The sequence below is a fragment of the Anolis sagrei genome, chromosome 2 (genome assembly GCF_037176765.1).
Source record: "Anolis sagrei isolate rAnoSag1 chromosome 2, rAnoSag1.mat, whole genome shotgun sequence".
Classification (NCBI taxonomy): domain Eukaryota; kingdom Metazoa; phylum Chordata; class Lepidosauria; order Squamata; family Dactyloidae; genus Anolis; species Anolis sagrei.
Window position 1 is genome coordinate 210,686,523 of NC_090022.1, and position 21,840 is coordinate 210,708,362.

The 21,840-nt window shown below is 39.3% G+C and overlaps 4 protein-coding genes across 4 annotated transcripts; 2 read left to right on the top strand and 2 right to left on the bottom strand.

The window, feature by feature from the left end:
• Positions 1-1,534: 1,534 nt before the first annotated feature.
• LOC132765413 (interferon kappa-like) lies at positions 1,535-2,095 on the bottom strand. The gene has a single exon (XM_060759704.2). It carries the CDS (start codon positions 2,093-2,095, stop codon positions 1,535-1,537), a length of 561 nt encoding a protein of 186 aa, XP_060615687.1.
• Positions 2,096-7,710: 5,615 nt separating this feature from the next.
• LOC132765412 (interferon beta-like) lies at positions 7,711-8,307 on the top strand. Its single transcript, XM_060759703.2, has one exon. The coding sequence runs from the start codon at positions 7,711-7,713 to the stop codon at positions 8,305-8,307; it is 597 nt and encodes a 198-aa protein (XP_060615686.2).
• Positions 8,308-14,980: 6,673 nt separating this feature from the next.
• On the bottom strand, positions 14,981-15,634 carry LOC132765411 (interferon epsilon-like). The gene has a single exon (XM_060759702.2). It carries the CDS (start codon positions 15,632-15,634, stop codon positions 14,981-14,983), a length of 654 nt encoding a protein of 217 aa, XP_060615685.2.
• A 5,105-nt stretch (positions 15,635-20,739) lies between these two features.
• LOC132765410 (interferon kappa-like) lies at positions 20,740-21,294 on the top strand. Its single transcript, XM_060759701.2, has one exon. The coding sequence runs from the start codon at positions 20,740-20,742 to the stop codon at positions 21,292-21,294; it is 555 nt and encodes a 184-aa protein (XP_060615684.2).
• The last annotated feature ends 546 nt before the right edge of the window (positions 21,295-21,840 follow it).

A 21,840-nucleotide genomic window follows, 5' to 3' on the forward strand; every position in this document is an offset into this window, starting at 1 on the left:
TCATCCTCCATATATATATATATATCCTCCATATATGATGTCCAGCCAATTGCCATGTTTATTTATTTATTTATTTATTTATTTATTTATTTATTTGCTGCATTTGTTGACCGCCGCTCTCAGCCCTAGGGCGACTCGTGGCGGTGTACAACATATAAAAGACAATTTACAATAAAGCAATAACAATAATCAACATATTACTAATACACAATAATATAATTACACTAATAATAATCCGCTCTGTCTTATTATAGACTCGTAACCAATTTCATAATCCATTATTCCGTTCCAGTTGTCATTGCCAGTTAATGTAGCACTCAGTTAAATGCCTTCTCAAATAGCCATGTCTTCAGGCTCTTACGGAAGGACATGAGGGAGGGCGCCTGTCTGATGTCAATGTTGTAAAATTGCTCCCCCTGTTTATTACGGACAAGCAATAATGTGATGTCATTGCATCTTCTATAAATGTCAGGAGCATGGGTCATTTCTTTTTGTTCCTCAGAAAGTCCAATTGTCTTAGTTCTTTTTCTGGTGGCTTGGTTCAAATTTGCTTACAACACTAAAATGGGATTTCAGTGAAGAAATGCACCATTAGACAAATATGGGGTGGAACCTATTGTGGTCAAGCTCATCTTTCCTGATACACAAATCTGGAAGGGTGACTGTCATTGGAAACACTAATTTACTCTGTGAAGTATACCTTTGTCATCTTCAGTTTGAAGTATGACTAAGAATTCCCACCACTCTCCCCCCCTCCCTCTATTTAGAACTTTGGAAAGAGCTTCCAATTATTTAAATATGCAAAAAAATGAAATCTACCCATTGATTTTGTAGTTTCAATAGTTTTTTAATGAAAATATATAATAAATACATTTTATTTATTAAATACACATTGTAAATAAATAACATTAGATGTAAGAAATAAATAACCGTTAAAAAATCTACTTGAATAGCAATGTGAATACACATTTCAGTGCCCAAAATAAGAACAACATATTTAAGGTAGAGCATCATTATTACAAATGGAGAGAAAGGATACAATGTATTTGTATAATCCTCTTAATTTTGAAATAATCGGTCCTGATACAAAACATATTGTCCTCAAAGTTTAGCAAACATTTTGTTATTCTTTTCTTTAAGACTTCCACTTTTTGACCATTTTTCTTTGCAGCATTAAATCCAGACTTGGGAAAAGCATTTAGGAACAGATGAACATGGCGGAACAGCTCCCCTTTTTCTGGAATGATCTTGTTGGAAGAATCTGATGAAACCTGAATCCTTTGGACACATGCTTGAAGTTGACATTTCACTCATCTGTTTCTGTTCCATCAATGATCATAAGTTAAGCTATAAAGACAAAGAAAAGTGATTAGATTCCTGTATACATTTTAAAAACAGCTTCCTTTTAATGTTCAAAACAGTAAACCTTTTGTACCACAAAGATTGGGATTTTAAAAATAACTGCCAAGTTTGTTTCAGAACTATAAGGTATATAATGAATTGTATATGTATGGGAATCTGCCCCTCCATACCTTCAGTTCTTCATTACGATGAGTTTTTCAATCCAGAGAAAACATTGCTTCACTTGGATTTGGATGATCTCCCAGGCACACCGGCTGTACTCTTTCTGCTTCAGAAAGTCATTCAGGCTTTGGAAGTATCTTTTCACCCTCAGCCTGGTGAGCTGGATCCTCTGACTCCTTGGAGATGCACTCAGACAGCTCTTCAGGTTCTCGCTTTGCTGATCCAGTCCAGCATGGAAAGCTCTCAAGGAATCCTCATCCCACAGCATTTCAGTACAGTTCTGTCTGAAGATGTGACTTGTCTGTTGGAGGACTTCTTGGATGGCCACCTTGGCATTCTCCTCCTCAGAGACATCAAGGTTTGTGGGGAGTTTGTTCTTAAGGGAGAAGCTGACAACATCATTAATGCATTGTTCGGGAATTGTAGAATTCATCTTGCTGTTGAGAAGTTCCAGCTGGGCCTGGTTGGCTTGCTTTAGCCTGGTCAGGATCTGGCCGCAGTCTTGAGAGGAGACTCCAACAATCAGGACCATGGCCAGGGCACTATGCAAAAGCCAGCCTTTAGTGACCATGGTGAAGATGAAAGATGGTGGTCTCTTCTGGAGTGCAGAATCTGGAAGATGGGGTCTCCTGGAAGATGTTCCAGAGTGTGCTCTGTCTTCCAGCCATGACATTGTATTTAAACACTCAGGGAATTATGGTTTCTTTTGTCCCTTTCCATTTAGATTATTTTCAGATCAAAGGGGAAACCACACAAAATAGTTTCCCTTTCTCTTACATATCAGAACAAAAGTGCCATATGTAGGGTAGTGATGGTGGTTTTAAAAAACTGGTTTTGCTGAGATATAATGATGGTGGTGGTGGTGGTGATGATGATGATGATGATGATGATCATGATAAAAACACCTCCTTATCAAATGGAATCAAATTGAATTTTCACTGCTAATGCAAATCACAATTCCTTGCCAGTACAATTCTGGTCTTTTCAGTTCACCAAATGTATTTTTTTTACAAAACACTCTTGAAATGTTTTTCACTATTGGGAACTAACCAAAACAGCCATCTTTAGCTGCCCCCCCCCCCCCCGCCAATGTGGAACTAGTAAAAGAGACCACAATGAAGGAGAAATGGTTGGTTCACAGTGACACGAATTGCAGATACTCACTTGACTCTTGCTCATAGGCAGTTTAATGTATGGACTAGTTATATCAATTTTCGACATGTGGCATGTAAATTGATACTTGAATGACAGTTCATGTGCACGAAGAGTAGTTTGCCCCTTCAATAGCCTTGATTTGCTCAAGTAGGGCTAGAGTTGGTGAACCCTAGAATAGCAGGAACACTTTGCTTACAGAGAACAACTCCAGTTTTTTTCCTGTTGGAATCCTCTTTTTATTTCTAAACATCAATACCTTCCTTAGGCTGGGTGGAATCAGTCATCCCACTTTTCTTATGCAATGGATGAGCATTTTCCCATATGGTAAACCCTGGAAGTAATCTTTCAAGCAGCTGTTCCCCACTTCCAACCCATGAATTTGGATAGTTACAAAATAAAGGATTGTATCACTCTCTCCTGATACAAAAACAATTGGGTGAAAGAGTTTTGCAGCCCCTTCAAAGCCACTGTATTTATTTTAGCAGGAGCTTTCATGAATTCTAACCCACCCAGGTTATATCTGTGGCTGGAATGAGAGTGAGATACAGAGACCATCAAAGTGTATGTGGAGCGACTTCAGAAACTGCAATTCGTTTCTGGTGTGAGAGAATTGGCTGTCTGCAAGGACATTGCCCAGGGGATGCCTGGATGCTTTACCATCTTGTAGGAGGCTTCTCTCATGTTCCCTCATGGGAAGCTGGAGCTGACAAACAGGCGCTCACCCCACTGGATTCAAACCTCAGACCTTTTGGTCAGTAGTCCTGCCGGCACAAGGTTTTAACCCATTGCACCACCGGGGGCTCCTATCAAAGTACTGATTTGAAAATATATACCAGGACATTCATATTAAATCAAAGCACTGATTTAATATGAATGTCCTGGTATATATACTCAAATAGACAAGTCCACAAGTCCTTTACATTTCAAGAATTGGTGCCCAAGCTTGCCAGAAACAAAATTGTAAGAGCTAATTTATATAGGAAGAATTGGGACAACTTCTCTTCTTGTTGCCAGAGCATGCTCTGAGCTAAGAGATATCAACATGATTTTGGAGCTTAGTAGAATACCTTCCTATCTTCAGTTTGCTGGCAATTCTACTGCATGGCATACATAATAACAATGGAATAAGTCTTTTCTAATCATCCTGACACAATTTTTCTTTTTCTTCCTCAGCACAAGAATGCATACCCTATTCCTTCTTATCCATGCACCTAACACTTGATTGATCAGTGTCACACAGAGATCATATCTCCATACCTAGAGGCTGGAGAGAATAGTGATGCCACCCCTTGGGAAGAGGGTCTCTATATCTCATATGCATAGTAAGTAACCCATGAGTGTAGTCAAGCCATGTGTTGTGTATTTGACATTGGGGAAGTAAACAGGTAGAACAAGGGTTGACAAAGTGCAGCCCTTCTGATATTGCTGGATTGCGGTTCCCATGAGCCCCTGCTGACACAGCCAATGGAGAGGAATCTTGGGAATTCCAGGCCTTCTGGACTGAGACACTTTGCCCATTTTTCTCAGAAAACATTTGCCTGTTTTTGAGTTGGGCACATTTAGGTCTCACAATTTCCCCTGCTGATTCTAATTAATTAATAGACTTATGCTTGCAAAATGTATCTTAAGAAGCTAAGAACCCACAATCTTCATGTGCAACAAAGTTGGATGGCATATTTCAATATCATCTTTATGTGTAAATGATTTAGGAGCACGTGAAGAGGAACAGGAAACACCAGCTGTTTTGCTTTCTAGTAATAAAGCTGCAAAGACAATCAAGCGAAAGCTGAATAAGTGGGTGGTTCACTCTAATTCACCCGTTTCGCTCAGCTGTTTTCCTTGCATCACCAAGAGTAAGTTAAGGAAGGCAAGAAAGAAAGAAGCAAAGCAAGGGAAAGTCCCAAGGCATTGTGATTTTTTTTTTCCTTTTGAAGTCATGAGCTCACTATCTGAAGATGAAATAATGATCTCATATATTATTATTTCTTGCAGCAGGTAATGTTCCATTTTTAATAAGCTGTCCCTTTGTGTCAAAGCTACTACAGTAGAGTCTTGCTTATCCAACCTTTGCTCATCCAACGTTCGGTATTATCCAACGCAGTCTGGATCCACAGCTGTTTCAATACATTGCGACATTTTGGTGCTACATTTGTAAATACAGTAATTACTGTATTTGCAGCCCCTTCAAAGCCACTGTATTTATTTTAGCAGGAGCTTTCATGAATGAGATTGTGCAATCTCTGCAACAATAACCTCAGAGTGGACTGTATTGAATTGCTTTTTCTTTCATAAAGCATGATGTTTTTTGCTTAATTTGTAAAATCATAACGTAATTTGATGTTTTATAGGCTTTTCCTTAATCCCTCATTATTCAACATTTTCGCTTATCCAACATTCTGCTGGCCCGTTTATGTTGGATAAGCGAGAGTCTACTATACGATATAACTCTCAAATACCAAATGGCGCAATGAAGACAGAGAACCACTGTAGTGTAGTAGTTCTATTGTTGGAGAATTATTTGGGAGTTCAAGATTAGAATACTCACCTGGTTTTGGAAAGCCACTAGGTGACCTTGGACAAGATACATTTTCTTAGCATTAGAGGAAAGTAAATGCAACCACCTCCCTGCAAACAAATTTGCTAAGAAGACCTTGTGATATAGGTTTTTGCTTAGTGTTACCAAAAATTTAGCCCCCAGTGGTGCGCGGGCTTAAAGCTGCTGAACTTGCTGACTGAAAGGTTGGTAGTTTTAACCTGGGGAGCAGGGTGAGTTCCTGCTGTTAGCCCCAGCTTCTGCCAACCTAGCAGTTTGAAAACATGCAAATGTGAGTAGATCAATAGGTACTGCTTCGGTAGGAAGGTAATGGTGCTCCATGCATTCATGCCAGCCACATGACATTGGAGGCGTCTAAGGACAACACCAGCTCTTTGGCTTAGAAATGGAGATAAGCACCACCCCCCAGAGTCAGACACAACTAGTCTCAATGTCAAGTGGAAACCTTTACCTTTACCATAAATTGAAAATGACTTGAAGTCACACAGTAGCAATCACTGAATTTTTTCAAGCTGTCACTAAATACAATTTTTAAAATATAACTTTCTAAGACAACTTATAGAAATAAAAAGCATGCCAAATGAAACACACATAGTAGCTTTAGATATTTTAATGTATTTCTCATTGCTACACTGTGAAGATTTAATTAATCAAAAATATTTGCATTACTATCCATTTGAATACAAAGAGAGAGCATCGGGGAGGGATGAACGGGGGAAGATTGGAGGGAGAAAGAATTGGTAAATATATTTTCTACTTGATGCCAATGAGAGAAAAGCTTCTTTTGAAAATGGTTATCCCAAGTCATGTGAATACTTTGTTCAAAGCAATTTATATGGGAGTGTAGAAGGGGCCCATGGCTGAGTGGGGAATTAAACTTGGTTTCCACATTGTAGTCCAGTGCTCAGACCAATCTATGATACTGATGCTTAGATTATGTACCCATCACAAAAACTGTGTTATGTACCCAAGTCAAAAACAGGAAAATATTATACAAAACAATCAGCACAAATGGACTGAAATTCCCAACTATGCTTTTTTTTTTAGTTCAATACCTGTTAGGATTACTTAAAATATGAGATTGTGCAATCTCTGCAACAATAACCTCAGAGTGGACTTAAAAATAGAGAACATTAAAGATCCAGCAATACACAGTCTCCTTCCCCAATTCACACAGACTAGCAGTAAAAACACCAAACAAAAAGTTAAAATAAAATATTTTAAAATATATTGTGCATAACAATACACAGGTCAACTCCTTGAGGTAAAGTGAAAGAAAGTAAAGTTATACATATATCCTGAAAAAATAGGAGCTACTTCATGGTCTTAAAACCTCGTGGGTGAGAATTCCAGAAAAAGAAAGAACAAAGGCCATCACTGGGAGTGAAACTTTCAGCATTCAACCCTCTATATGTATCATAGTGAGTGCATATGTGACCAGAGGAGAGCTATAGAAAATAACTAAGGCCATAAATGATGCCTTTTACAACTAACTCAATTGAGCATGCACACTTGTTATCCCAACACTACAACCCACTAAGATATGAAGGACTGTACTTTGTCTACTCTTGTTCTACGTGCTTACTTCCACAACAACAGAATATACAACACATCACTTGACTATGCTTCTTGGGTTAGTTGCCATTCTTATGGGATATTTACCCACTTTCTGGAGGTGGCATCATTTTTCACTATACTGTGTTGACTTATCTTTGCTTGATGGGTTAAAACTAATGTCAGTTCCTGCTAAAATAAACAAAGTGGTTTTGGAGGGGCTGGAAGACCCCCTTTCCCACTGTTCCCTGTCTGACTTAATGCCTAAGGCTATAGGGAACGTTGTTTCTGGTAGGGATGCAGTATTGAGAGAGTTCTCGGATGAAACAACTGACAAGGCATACATATAATTTTACAGGAAAAACTAATAGAACTAGTCCCCAAATGAAGCTGCCCATAAGCAGAGGTCAAGTGATAAAGTGCTATTCAAAGTGCCAGTATGAACCAGCCATTTCTCCCTCCTCTGATTGTTCCATATGGAAGCAGCTACAGACTGTTGATATTGACCAATCCCAGCAACAGAAGATATTTCAACAGCAATGAAAGAGTAAAGGAATTCTGATTTGCTTTACCAATTACAATCACATTCCTATTATTATTATTATTATTATTATTATTATTATTATTATTATTATTAAACTCTCTATAACAAAGGGGGAAAAAACCAGTTTTCAATCACCATCACTCCTCAGTATTTAGCACTTTTGTTCTGATATGTAAGAGAAAGAGGAAACCACTTTGTGTAGTTTCCCACATGATCTGAAAATAGTCTAAATGGAAAGGGACAAAACAGAGCACCAGACCCTCAGTGTTTAAATACAAAGTCATGGTTGGAGGATGCAACTCACAGAAGAGCATCTTCCAAGAGACCCCAACTTCTAGATTCTGCTCTCCAGAAGAGACCACCGTCCTGTGCCTTCACCATGGTCACTAAAGGCTGGCTTTTGCCTATTGCTCTGTCCATGGTCCTCATCTTTGAAGTCTCATCTCAGAATTGTGGCCAACTTCTCACCACGCTACGGGAAGCCAACCAGGCCAACCTGGAACTTCTCTGTAGAAAGATGGGACCCTCAATTTCCCAACAATGCATCAATGATGTAGTCAGCTTCTCTCAAAGAGAATTTCTGGGAAACATTAATGTCTCCGAGGAGGGGAGTGCCAAGGCGGCCATACAAGAAGTCCTTCAGCAAACAGGTCACATCTTCAAGCACAACGATACCGAAATGCCATGGGATGCGGATTCCCTGAGAGCTTTCCATGCTGGACTGGATCAGCAAAGTGAGAATCTGAAGAGCTGCCTGAGCGCGTCTCCAAGGATCCAGCTCACCAGGCTGAGAGTGAAAAGATATTTCCGAAGCCTGAATGACTTTCTGAAAGAGAAAGAGTCCAGCCGGTGTGCCTGGGAGATCGTCCAGATCCAAGTCAAGAAAGCTTTTCTCTGGATTGAGAAACTCATTCAAGAGATCCAAAGCAAAGGTATGGAGGGACAGATTCCCATGCATACACAATATTTCATATAACTCAGAAACAAGCATATTGGTTTTTAATTTTTTATTGAATACAAACTAGAAACAAACATATTATTTCATTCACTTTTTTAAAAAAGGGCAAAATATTAGATCAGTTTCTAGTCATTCAATGTGTTCATCTTTTACAAATTTGAAAGTAAGCTGTTTATAACTGAATAGGAAGTTTGACTTGTTTTTCTTCATCTTTGCAGCTTAACCAAGAATCACTGATGGTGAGATCATGATAGAAAAAATACTCTTCATTTGCACCTAATTTGAATCTAATACAGCACTGAATGCTTACTGAGAAGAAAACAACAGTGGCAAATTACCAAGAAAGCACCAACATTATTTTCTGATCATTGATATATTTGTATTCGGACAGAATATGTCAAAACGAATAGCAAACATACGTGTATTAGCTTTATGCCACTTTTCATAATTCTCCCCTGATGGCACTCTGAAGATTTTATTTATATTTTGAGGACTCTAATATTTGTTTGTATTGCTGTCCATTTTGAAACCATGTTGTTATTTATTCTCTTTATTTATTCCTATTTATTTATATATTTGTTAAATTATTAAAATGTATTTCTTTAAATAAAATTGCATCTCCAAAATCCATGGATACGTGGGATTATTTTTCATAATGTAATCATTGGAAATACTGTGATATCCTAGAAGAGAAACCTGTGTGTGTGTGTGTGTGTGTGTGTCCCCTAAAAACCACCCCGTTAAAGAATTAAGAGGGAATTCTTTGTTTCACTTCAAACGAAAAAAGTACTAAAGAAAACCTCATTCAGAAAGACATGTTTCAAAAGGCAAAAGTGTTGCAGGGCATCTTCCACAGGAATCAGTCTTCTTGATTTTACATTCAAGAAAGGATGGTTGCTCCTTCAATTCCTCCCTGCCTGCAAATGATTAAATACCGTATTTATCTACATTGAATCCCCTCCTCAATGTTGTAGCAAATTACCAAAAAGATCCAAACAGAGCAACCTGGTATCTCAAAGCAGCAAAGAGGAGTCAAACATTCTCTTGAGTATACAGAATACGTACTAGACTTTGCATCGAGTGAAGAAATCTTCACAAATGATGATGGGCAAAATCACACTTAGATGATGCAGAATGACAGTTCTGTCATTTTCTATAACAAGCAAATTAACAACGTAGAAATGTCCTGGAGCTCAAATACGGAGGATGACATCCCTAACCATCCTAGAAGTCAAAAATCCAACATTCTAGGCAAAGGGTTTCCTTTTGTAGCAAGCACTCGGACCCAAGTCGGGATGCTTTTTCCACCCATCAGGGGAGGTCTTTTGAATGGCTGTCAAAATAAATACAGCACTGTACTGTATGCGGTATATGTGATCTCTTTGAGCACATACTCTGTATCAGACATCCTTTCAGGCCTGAAGGGAATAAACCTCTGTTCCTGTTGCCTTTAAACCCGGGTTGTGTATTTTAATCTGGCTGGCAAAGTAGCAAAGCATGCTGGGCACTGGGCTTCAGTCTGCTCCTTGGTGTGTAGTGAAATCTTGGACTCAGCATGACTCACTGAAACATATCTCTTAACATAACTCACTATTTAAAAGATACTCACTAATATTCTACCTTAGCTATATATGTGTAACTATGTAATGTCTCCTGACCCAACTCCCAGCTCACCTTAAGAGCCAGCAGTGAGATTCAGAGAAGAAAGTCCATTTAGATCCCAATCAGAGCATCAGGGAAATTATGTTTTCACCTCTTCTGCTGTGGGAGGGAAGCTGTGGCAAGGATTTGTGAGAATGGGTTGGCTTCTAATTGTCACAGCCTCACTTGCTACCAGGCATGGAAACATCCTCCTCCTTGCTCAGGGTTTTCTTGGCAATTTTTATTCAGAGGGAATTTGACTTTGCCTTCCTCTGAGGCTAAAAGAATGTAACTTGCCAAGATCATCCAAAGGGTTTCCATAGCTGAACATAGTTGCAGTTGAACACTCACACCAACTACACCACTTTGGCTTTCCATAGTCCAGATAGTAAGCATTAGTGGTCTGCTGAATATGAGTAAAAGAGTGAAGTAGCAGCTTTAAAAGCCAATGTCATCCCAGGCTGTATCAGTAGGAGTATAGTGTCCAGGAAGTAATAGTACTATTCTATTCTGTTTTGGACAAACTTTACCTGGAATCATTTGGCCTAGCTGTTGGCACCACAATTCAAGAAGAAGATCAACAAGCTGGAGTTTGTCCAGAGGATAACAACTGAAATGGTATGTTTAGCCTGAAGAAGAGAATGTTAAGAGAGAACATGATGGACATGTTTAAATACAGGGTTAGTCAAAATGAATAGGCCAATGATGCTACTACTCCATGCCATATTGGCCTATTCATTTTGACTAACCCTGTATTTGAAAGGATGTCATATAGAAGATGAAGCCAACTTGTTTTCTACTCTTCCAGAGACTACGACACTAAGCAATGGATTCAAAATCCAGGAAAAGATATTCTACCTAAATATAGGGGAGAATTTCCTGACAGTAAATGCTGTTCAACAGTGCAACATATTGCCTCAGAGCATGAGAGTCTCCTGCTCTAGAAGTTTTAAACAGATGCTAGATTGGCATCTGTGAAGAGTGCTTTGAATGTATTCTGAGTGGCAGCTGATTAAACTGGATGGTCCCAGGGGTCTGTTCAAACTCTATGATGCTATTATTATTGAGGAAGGACACAAAAACCTACAATTAAGCTTAGTTTCTTTCTCCAAGCCATTGGCGTGTTTGCTTCTTAAATCAAGATCTCTTACTTCTTAGGATTGTTTTAAGGGATTTATGATGGGTTTAAGGTAGATGAAAGCATCAGGTCGTGTGTGGAGAACAAAGGGAGTCTTGGCAAATCCTATGCACCAAACTTGCAATTGCCAAGATAAATGTGAAAAATGATTCAAATTGGATCTGTTGTCTAAAGCTTGAATTTGCATCTTTGAGGCTAATGTTTGTTTGCAAAGAGGAAAGGCCGATAGCAGAAGGTGAAAATCCAGTGTTGGAATCTAAGGATATGAGACCTTGTGGCATCTTCACTTATGGTATATCCAAAATAAGGCAACTGCAAAATCAACACGCTTCTATCTTTTAAAAAATACCATATAGCTTTCACGTTAGCTTGGGATGACCAGATGATAAACCCAAGCTGATATGCTTTGACCCAAGGGAGCTGTAGGAAATCTCATTTTGGATCCCTAGATGGAATCCGAAATTACATCCCCAGAGCCTTCCTGAACTCCCCAGGCTCAGGCATTCTGCGGAGGTGGGATGGCAGTGCCTCTCAAGCCTCCCCATGGCACCCCATCCACAGCCAAATGTACAGAAAGTCTCCTTACTGATGCTGGAGGCTGTCAGGTCTTTGAACAGGAAGCCCTACTTCCATCTCCTAAGCTCCATTGAAAGCAATCCTGCAAAAGGAAGGCCTCCAGCAATGGTAACAAGGCTTTGTGTGAAATTGGAAAGGGGAGGGGGTCACAGGGAGGCTTGGGAGGCACAAAAAAGCTGTATAGTCACTCCCCTGCCAATGAGCCGTATAGCCACCTGAGGTTCTGAATGTTTTTAATGCTAGTTCATCCTGCATTATGTGACTGTGCAGATGTGCCTATGCCCTCACTTTAAGAAATCCTTCCAATATCGGAATGTAATTTAAAAAATGGGGCCAATCTTCTGAAATCATTGAGATAAATGAGTAAATGAGAAAGATTTGTACTAATTCCTCTAATTACTCTGAGAATTAAATATCAAGTCAAAAGGGAAAAGGCAAAGTTATGCAAAGTTATGCAAGGCAAGGCAAGGCATGTCTAGAATCTTTTTCACAGATTTTGATGAAAATGTCGAAGATTATTTTTATGAAACTGGAAAAATGAAACTGGGGCAGAAGCACAGTGATCAGTAGCTTGGTTCTGCAAAACCCTTCAGTCAGTATGAATCATCAAATCAAATCATTTATTTCGGTCATTGACCAGCACAGGAAATAGTCACATTTTCATACAAACTTGGTATGTTTGGTACATTAAAAATATAAATATAACTACTGAAGCACAATATGGGTGAGGGAACGGAAAGGAAGGGGAAACAGGGTAAAAACATACAATACCCAGATCCATCACCAAATTGTAGATTCAGAGAAGATGATTACTGAACACACAGTTAACTTTTGGGACTAGTCATTCCCTGACAGATTTTGTATGCTGCTGCACAGAACTTTGCAACATTGTAGGTTGTAGCTGAATTAATATCTGCAAGTAGCATGGAGGTATAAAATTGTCCTGAATGGCCTGGGTGCTTGTATATCAGAGGTAAGATAAGCCTGGCACGGATATCCCTGTAGAACGGTCACTGGAGGAGCACATGTTCTATTGTTTCTACATGACCCAAGTCACAGGGGCAGAGTTTCTCTGGGAAAGGGATCTTCCGGTAGCGGCCTTTGAGTACAGCTGATGGGATAGCATGGCATCGTGCCAGGGTGAAAGCCCTTCAATGAATGGGAACCTCTAAGTTTGTTAAATATGCCATAGAGGAGGCAAGATATCTGCTGTCTTCATTGATAAGGAAGGTTGGAACCGAGGCCAGATCTAGTTGTCGCTCTGTGTCTGTGATACGTTGTTTAATAAGTGCTTTGGCTTGATTGTATGAAAGAAATACCTATTATTGATGTCTTAACAGATTTGGAGGCCAATCTGATATGTACTGAAGCCCTAACAGAGAATAATTGTGAAACTCATTTTAAAGGCAATTGCTGTACTATGTTTTATGATGGCGAATGCATGATGCAAGCATCTGCAGATAAAGATTTATATGGGCCCTTCCACACAGCCCTATATCCCAAAATATCAAGGCAGAAAATCTCACCTTATCTGAGTGTGGACTCAGATAACCCAGTTCAACACAGATATTATGGGATTTTCTGCCTTGATATTCTGGGATATAGTGCTGTGTAGAAGGGCCCTCAGTTACTGATTGGAAAATAGACTTCTGCATGGATCTCTGGAAATGCTTAGGACTGAAAAGCCTCACAGAGTTAGATAATCTGAGTGACTTCCCTTTGTGTCTACCTATCCTGACCCTCTTTGAGATGTAAGCTGATACTCTTGGAGATGTTTTCTTCACTTCTTCTTTTCCCCATGAATATGCCTTCCAAGATGTAGCTAGATTAGATCAGTACCCCAAATGACTTTCCTATATTAGAGCAGAGTTCTTACAATAAAGCTCAGTTTCTTTCTCCAAGTCATTGTTGTACTTGCTCATTAAATCAAGATCTCTAACCACTGAGATACTTTAAAAGTAGTTGAAAATGGGATGAGAGAGGATTCATTGCACATGTTAGTGCCAAACCAGGGCAGCTAGAGAGTATTGACCCCTGTGGGTATGCAGATGTCATCCTCCATATATGAATTCAATCACATAGCAGTGTTACTGGATTGCTCCCCATCCATTTGGCAGAATGATTATGGGATGTGAAGTTCATTGTACTTTCTGTAAACTGGTTCATCCCTTTTTATGGCTCAGAAAGTCCAAATTGTGTCAGCTGGATTTTTCTTGTAGCCTCGTTCAAAACTGGTTACAGGACTGAAGTACAATGAGGAACAGCATCACTCGGAAAACATGAAATGTTACTTGTTGTGATGAGGAATCATCTTTTCTGAAATGCAAAATCTGGAAAGTTGATCCTCATGGAAAATACTCTGGGTTCATTTGATTATGTGAAGTATACTTTTGTCCTTTTCAATTTGAAATGATATTATAGGTAAAGATAAAAGTTTCCTCTGACATTAAGTCTAATTATGTCCAACTCTGGAGGGTAGTACTCATCTCTATTTCTAAGCCAAAGAGCTGGCGTTGTCTGTAGACACCTCCAAGGTCTTGTGGCCAGCATGACTGCATGGAGCACTGTTACCTTCCTGCAGAAGCAGTACCTATTGATGTACTCACATTTACATGCTTTCGAACAGCTAGGTTGGCAGAAGCTGGTCCTACCAGTCAGAGCTCACTCCAGTCCCCAGATTCAAACCTCCAACCTTTGGTCAGCAAGTTCAGCAGCTCAGAGTTTAAGTGGCTGTGCCACCAGAGGGCCCTGAAATGATGCTAAGTATTGAATTTATAACTGGATGTTTTTGAGCCTAAGTATGTATCTATTCTTGAGTGTTTCCCATTGTTGAAATATGCAAGAATCAAACCTACCCACTGATTTTTGAAAAACAGATTTATTTTATGAAAATGCATAATAAATATATTTCATTTCTTTAATACAAATGTTAAATAAATATTAAATATAAGTAATAAATAACAATAAATAGTCAAATGGAATAGCATGTGAATACATATTTCAGTGTCCAAATAATAAACAACGTAAGAGTATCATTATTACAAGTGGAAAAAATGACATAGTATATTTGTATAATCCAGTTCATTTTGAGAGAATCTATCCTTTGCAATATTGAATGTCCTCAAAGATGAGCATCTATTTCTTCATTCCTTTCTCTGAGACTTTTGTCTCCTCATCCCTTTGGACCACTTCTCTGAACAGCAGAAAAGCTAAATTGGGAAAAACCTTTAGAAACAGATGAAAACAGAAGAACAGGTACGTTGTTTTCTAGCATGATGAAACTAATTTTGGACACTTTGCTTGAACCTGACATTTCAGTCATCTCTTTCTCTTGCATCAGAGGTTAAGCTGTAAGGAAAAAGAAGAGTTATTAGATTCCTGTATGCATTTTAAAATCACATCCTTTGTAATTTTTCCAATCTGCTCCTCCATACCTTCATTTGGGATCATAAGGATGAGTTTTTCAATCCAGAGAAAACATTGCTTGACTTGGATCTGGACGATTACCCAGGCACAACGGCTATAGTCTTTCTGCTTCAGAAAGTCATTCAGGCTTCGGAAGTATTTTTTCACTCTCAGCCTGGTGAGCTGGATCCTCTGACTCCTTGGAGATGCACTCAGACAGCTCTTCAGGTTCTCACTTTGCTGATCCAGTCCAGCATGGAAAGCTCTCAAGGAATCCTCATCCCACAGCATTTCAGTACAGTTCTGTCTGAAGATGTGACCTGTCTGCTGGAGGGCTTCTTGGATGGCCACCTTGGCATTCTCCTCATCAAGGTTTGTGGGGAGTTTGTTCTTAAGGGAGAAGCTGACAACATCATCAATGCATTGTTGGGGAATGGTGGAATTCATCTTGCTGTTGAGAAGTTCCAGCTGGGCCTGGTTGGCTTGGCGTAGCCTGGTGAAAAGCTGGCCACAGTCCTGAGATAAGACTTCAGTAATGAGAACCATAATCAGGGCACTATGCAAAAGCCAGCCTTTGGAGATCATGGTGTAGGCACAGGACTGTGGTCTCTTCTGGAGTGCAGAAACTGGAAGATGGGGTCTCTTGGAAGATGCTCCAGAGTGTGTTGCATTTTCCAGCCATGGCTTTGTATTTAAACACTCAGGGACTGATGGCTTCTTTTGCCCGTTTTCATTTAGATTATTTTCAGATCAAGGGGGAAACCACACAGAATGGTTTCCTCTTTCCCTTTCATATCAGAACAAAAGTGCTTAGTGGTGATGACGAAACTTCAAAAACTGTTGTTTTTCTTGTTATGAAGAGCTAGGATTATTATTGTTGCTGTTGTTATTTCTTACCAAATGGAATCAAAAGGAAGGTGATAGAAATTGATAGCACAAAGCAGATTTTCTATCCACATAAATTCAGGACTTTTCATTTTAATCAATTTCAATTTTTAATGAAAAACAATCTTGGAAAAGAACTTGTATTGCTGGGCCCCCCTTGCCTACAGAGAAGATCAGGGCCCCCTTGCCTACAGAGAAGAGTTCCCATGTGGGATCCACATCAGTACCCTTCTTAGGATTGTTAGAGTCATACATCCTAATTGATTGATTTATTTTGCTGTTGACGGGCATGTCCATATAACATACACCTGAGGAGTGATCTCTTGACCACCCACTCAACCAAAATTTTAAGTAATGATATACATGTTAACACCCCTTACAAAACACTTTACATCACTGCTGGGTGTGTTTCATATAGCAAGCTTTTTATTTGTGAAAATTGTGTTGGAAAGTTCAATTTTCAAAATTGTGATTAGTGATAGCTTGACAAATTCAGGGATATCATGTATTGATTGATTGATAAATTGACTGTTGTGTAACCTGAAGCCATTTCCGATTTATGGTGACAATAAAAAAAACTATCACAGTGGTTCCTTGCCAAGATTTGTTTGTAAGGGTTTGTTTTGTTTTGTTTTGTTTTTGCTTCTGTGGTTGAGAGTGTGACTTTTCAAAGGCCATCCAGTGGGTTTCCACAACCAAGTGGGTATCCTAACTCTGGTCCTCAAAACCATTCTTCAACACTCAAACCACTACACCACACCACCTCTCTGTCTCCATTATACCATTCTGTATTTAAGAGTTACATTGTTCTTGTTTTGACACAATGGGACAACTTATTAAGAATGTTAGTACTATCTGCTGCAAGTACAAATAATTTGTGAGATCATCTTCATCATCAAATAGTGAAATCATTACATCAAAAGAAAAAAAAATCAGGTCAGAAAAGCCCAACAATGTGCCTTCTAGGTGTATTCAGAGAGGGTATTAACCAGGAAGGTAAATATGTCAATACAGCATTGTTGCAACAAGATTGGTTATAGCCAAATCATGGAAGGGAGAGAGACAACTACTCAAAAGAGATTGAAGAGGAAAAAAATTATAGATTACGTACAAGTGAACAAGCTGTCTAATGCAGGGTAAGAATAATGAAGAATTAGAAAACAAATGGTGGCTGTCCTTCGCATACCTTGGAAAGAAGACAAAAGTTGACTTTAAATATACTTCAAGGGTTATCCGGAAAGTAAGGTTACAGGGAAGTGTGAAGTTCACACTGAACAAGTGATATCCAGAAAGTAAGGTTACAAGATTTTTTAAAATGCAAAGAATAAAACTTTATATGGATTCTAGCATAGGTATTACATGATTTTTCTACATGATCACCATTCAATACATTTTGTCATCCATGAGATGAGTTTTTTGATGCCTATGTCATAGAAGTCTTCCACCACCTTTTTCAGCCATGTCATCAGCCACAATGGACGGTGTCCACTTCTGTCTTCATCATGAACTTTGCACTTGGAGGGAAATGGAATGAGGACGCTCATCTCTAACCTTCACCAAAATGGAAGTCAATGAGCTACTGATGACTGGCATTGCGCATTCGCTTCCGTTGGCTTCCCACTACACAACAGTGATACCAATTTATCCCACAAAAATTCCCTGTGAGAGCTACATCCCTTGTAACTGTGCTTTCCAGAAAAGCCTTGTATTTAAGGAACTTAAATGGGTAGGTATTATAGGGTATAGATATCATAGTGAGTAGGGATGGAAGTCCCCAATGGTGTGTTCACAGGTGCAAGCATGGAGGGACTGCCCTAGAATATGACCTAGATTATGTGATTTTAATTGTTGTTTTAATGTTATGTTTTAATTAGTTGGTTTTAATGTTTTTGGTTATTCATTGATGTGTGTGTACCTGCAGCACTGAATTGTTGCCTTCGAAAGGCCGCTTTGAGTCCCCTTCAGGGTTGAGAAAGGCTGGATACCAATATGGGAAGTAAGTAAGTAAGTAAGTAAGTACATAAATAAATAAATAAATAAATAAATAAATAAATAAATAGTGTGTTTGTTATTGTCTCCGTATGTTGCATGCTCTGTAAAAGTATATCACTGTTTTTCCTTTTTGTTTAAATAAACAAAAAAGGAAAGCTATTTTTTTTTAAAAAAAGATAAGGATCTAAAGTCAGTTGTTGATCCAACTATAAAAGACCTACTGAATATATATTAAATCTTGGATTTTAAAAAAATCACAATGCTTTGGGTCTTTCCCTTGCTTCTCTTCTTCCTTGCATTTTAACCTGCTCTTGATGATGCAAAGAAAACAGCTGAGAGAAACAGTTGCATTGGAGGGAATGGCCCTCTCGTTCAGCTTTCACTTGATCGCTTCTGTGGCTTTATTACTAGAAAGCAAAAGAGCTTGTGTTTCTGTTCCTCTTCATGTGCTCCTAAATCGTTTCCCATCCAAGAGTGATATGGAAATACACTAGCCAGGCTTGCTGTGCAGGAAGATTGGGGGTGTGTTGCTTCTAAAGCTAATGCTTGCAAGCCATAGAGGGTTATTTACAAAACTCAACACAGGGATTGGTGGGACACAAATACTACGTACCCAACTCAAAAACAGGCAAATACATTTTGCTTCCAATAATCTTGATCCCCAAATCTTGGCACTTAAAAGACCGGTAAAAGTAAAGGTAAAGGTTTCCCCTGACATTAAGTCTAGTCGTGTCTGACTCTGGGGGGTGGTGCTCACCTCCGTTTCTAAGCTGAAGAGCTGGCGTTGTCCGTAGACACCTCCAAGGTCATGTGGCAGGCATGACTGCATGGACCACTGTTACCTTCCTGCTGAAGCGATACCTATTGATCTACTCACATTTGCATGTTTTTGAAATGCTAGATTGGCAGAAGCTGGGGCTAACAGCAGGAGCTCACCCCACTCCCTGAATTTGAACTGCTGACCTTTTGGTCAGCAAGCTCAGCAGTTTAACCCACTGCACCACCAGGGGCTCCTTAAAAGACCAGTAGACCTGTCTATTTGCAGACAGAATGTGTACATTAAATCACCCCTTTGAAGATCCTTATATCCCATCTCACCTTTATCTTATCCACACAACCATCTACTTGTGCAAAGTTCCCTGGGAGTTAAATATAACATTCCTGAATGTTAAAGTCCACAAAAGTTCCAACTAAAATATATGTAACAGTTTTGAAAAGTTCACAAGACTTCTTTGCCTTGTTTGCTTTTATACAAAATAGAGCAAAATAATCATCTCTCTCAAAACTCTTTTTTTTTTTCAACTAGTCATATTCAAAAGAGGGCTGATTATGGGATCACCTTCAGGTATATGATATAGGGAAATGCCAATGCAGAGAATAAGACATGTGGGATGTTTGACCCTGCCCTGTCTATGGAAGACACTGATGTTTAGCACAAGAATAGAAAAGGGATTGCAACAGGTAAAGCAACACCTTGAGCGGTTAATAATAATAATAAACTTTATTTATATCCCGTCCCCTCTCCACAAAGACTGAGGAGGCTCACAAGAGAATCAGGACACAATACATACAGATGCAAAAACAAAAAAAATATATTACTAATATATTACTAATAAGCATAAACAGAAGTTTTAAAAACAATATTACAATAAATGGATATATAGGTTAAAATTGTACTGGGTTTAAAACATATTGCCCTGCAGAGGCAAAACCAGTTTAAAACCAATAGGTATTAACAAGGCTAAAAGACCACCATCATAATGAAGTAGTCAACCATTTTCGAAAGCCAGCTCCCACACACAGGTTTTTAGTTCTTTCCTAAAGTTAGCTAGAGAGAGTGCCTACAGTTCTTTGTAGGCAGAGCCTCCCTGCTGTTATAAGAATCCCCAACATTATGTAGAAATCCTTACCAACCATATGTGCACACTAAGACTGCTGAAACTACAAACTACTCTATGCACATATAATCTGCAATCCAAGCATCCCCTACTCCTGTCTGAATATGTGCCTAGGGCTTTGGGGAACTTTTCTTCTAATGGGGATTGTATACTGATGGAACTATGAGACATCCCAGAAGAAATCTCACTTCATGTACATGCAAAACCAATAGATCTAATCCATACATGCCTATGAACATGAGTCAAGTAATGAACTCACGACAGTGTGAACCAACCATTTCTCCTTCATTGTAATCTCTTCTGATTGTTCTACTACATCAGTAGTCCTCAACTTGTGGATACCAAGATGTTTTAGCCTCCGGAAATCCTAACAGCTGGTAAACTGGCTGGGATTTCTGGGAGTTGTAAGCCAAAACACCTGGAAACCCACAGGTTGAGAACTACTGTACTACATAGAAGCAGCTAAAGACAGTAGTTATTGCCTGCTCCTTGCAACACTAGAAGTTTCAAGAGTGTTTTTCTTGTTTTTAAATAAATTTTGAGAAATAAAGATATAAGAATTAGTGGAAGGGAATTCTGATTTGTGCTATCAATTATAATTATTTTACATTAATAATACTAATAAGAATAATTCAAGCTCACAATAACAAGCAAAAACAGTTTTCCTCCCCCATCACCCATCTGCACTGAACACTTTTGTAATGATATGGAAGAGAAAAGGGAAATCATGCTGTGTAGTTTCCCCACTGATCTGAAAATAATCTAAATGGAAAGGGGCAAAAGAAACCATCATTCTCTGAGTGTTTAAATACAAGCCATGGCTGGAGGATGTGACACAAACTGGGTCATCCTCCAAGAAAGCCCATCTTCCAGATCCTGCACTCAAGAAAAAACCCACTGTGCTCCTCCTTCACCATGGTCAACAAAGGCTGGCTTTTGTGCATTGGCCTTGCCACGGTCTTCATTGTTGAAGTCTCATCTCAGGACTGTGGCCAACTTAGCACTTGGCTCCAACAAGCCAACCAGGCCAACCTGGAAGTTCTGAAAGGCAAGATGGCATCCACCATTCCTCAACAGTGCCTTGACGATGTCGTCAGCTTCTCTCCCAAAGAGAATCTGAGAAATATTGATATCTCTGAAGAGGAGAATGTTAAGGTGGCCATCCAAGAAGTTCTCCAACAGACAGGTCACATCTTTAAGCAGAACAATACCGAAATGCCATGGGATGAGGATTCCTTGAGAGTTTTCCATGCTGGACTGGATCAGCAAAGTGAGAACCTGAAGAGCTGCTTGAGTGCATCTCCAAGAAGTCAGAGGATCCAGCTCACCAGGCTGAGAGTGAAAAGATACTTCCGAAGCCTGAGTGACCTCCTGAAAGAGAAAGAGTACAGCCGGTGTGCCTGGGAGATCATCCAGATCCAAGTCAAGGAATGTTTCCTCTGGATTGAGAAACTCATTCAAATGATCTGAAACAAAGGTATGAAGAGAAAGATTCCCACAACCATAGAATTCAGAATATGACTAAAAACAAATATAGCAATTGTATTCTTGCTGTAGGGCCCCCTTGGTGGTGCAGTGGGTTAAACCACTGAGCTGCTGAACTTGCTGACCAAAGGTTGGTGGTTTGAATCTGGGGAGCAGGGTGAGCTCCCACTGTTTGGCCCAACTTCTGCCAAACTAGCAGTTTGAAAGCATGGAAATATGAGAGGGTCAATAGGTACCGCTTCTGCAGGAATGTAACAGCGCTCCATGTAGTCATGCTGGCCACATGACCTTGGAGGCATCTATGGATGACACCAGCTCTTTGGCTTAGAAATGGAGATGAGCACCAGCCCCCAGAGTCAGACATGACTAGACTTAATGTCAGGGGAAACCTTTACCTTTACTTATTTTTGCTGTATTAAAATGGGCCAAATTGATAGCTCGGTTTCTAGTAATTAAAAACATTTTAGACATTTAAAATTGAGCTATTTTTAACTGAATAGGAAGTTTGAACTCCTTTTCTTCATCCTTGCA

Excerpts from the sequence above, each read along its gene's own strand:
- LOC132765413 (XM_060759704.2), bottom strand. The coding sequence starts at position 2,095 with ATGGTCACTAAAGGCTGGCTTTTGCATAGTGCCCTGGCCATGGTCCTG.
- LOC132765412 (XM_060759703.2), top strand. The coding sequence starts at position 7,711 with ATGGTCACTAAAGGCTGGCTTTTGCCTATTGCTCTGTCCATGGTCCTC.
- LOC132765411 (XM_060759702.2), bottom strand. The coding sequence starts at position 15,634 with ATGATCTCCAAAGGCTGGCTTTTGCATAGTGCCCTGATTATGGTTCTC.
- LOC132765410 (XM_060759701.2), top strand. The coding sequence starts at position 20,740 with ATGGTCAACAAAGGCTGGCTTTTGTGCATTGGCCTTGCCACGGTCTTC.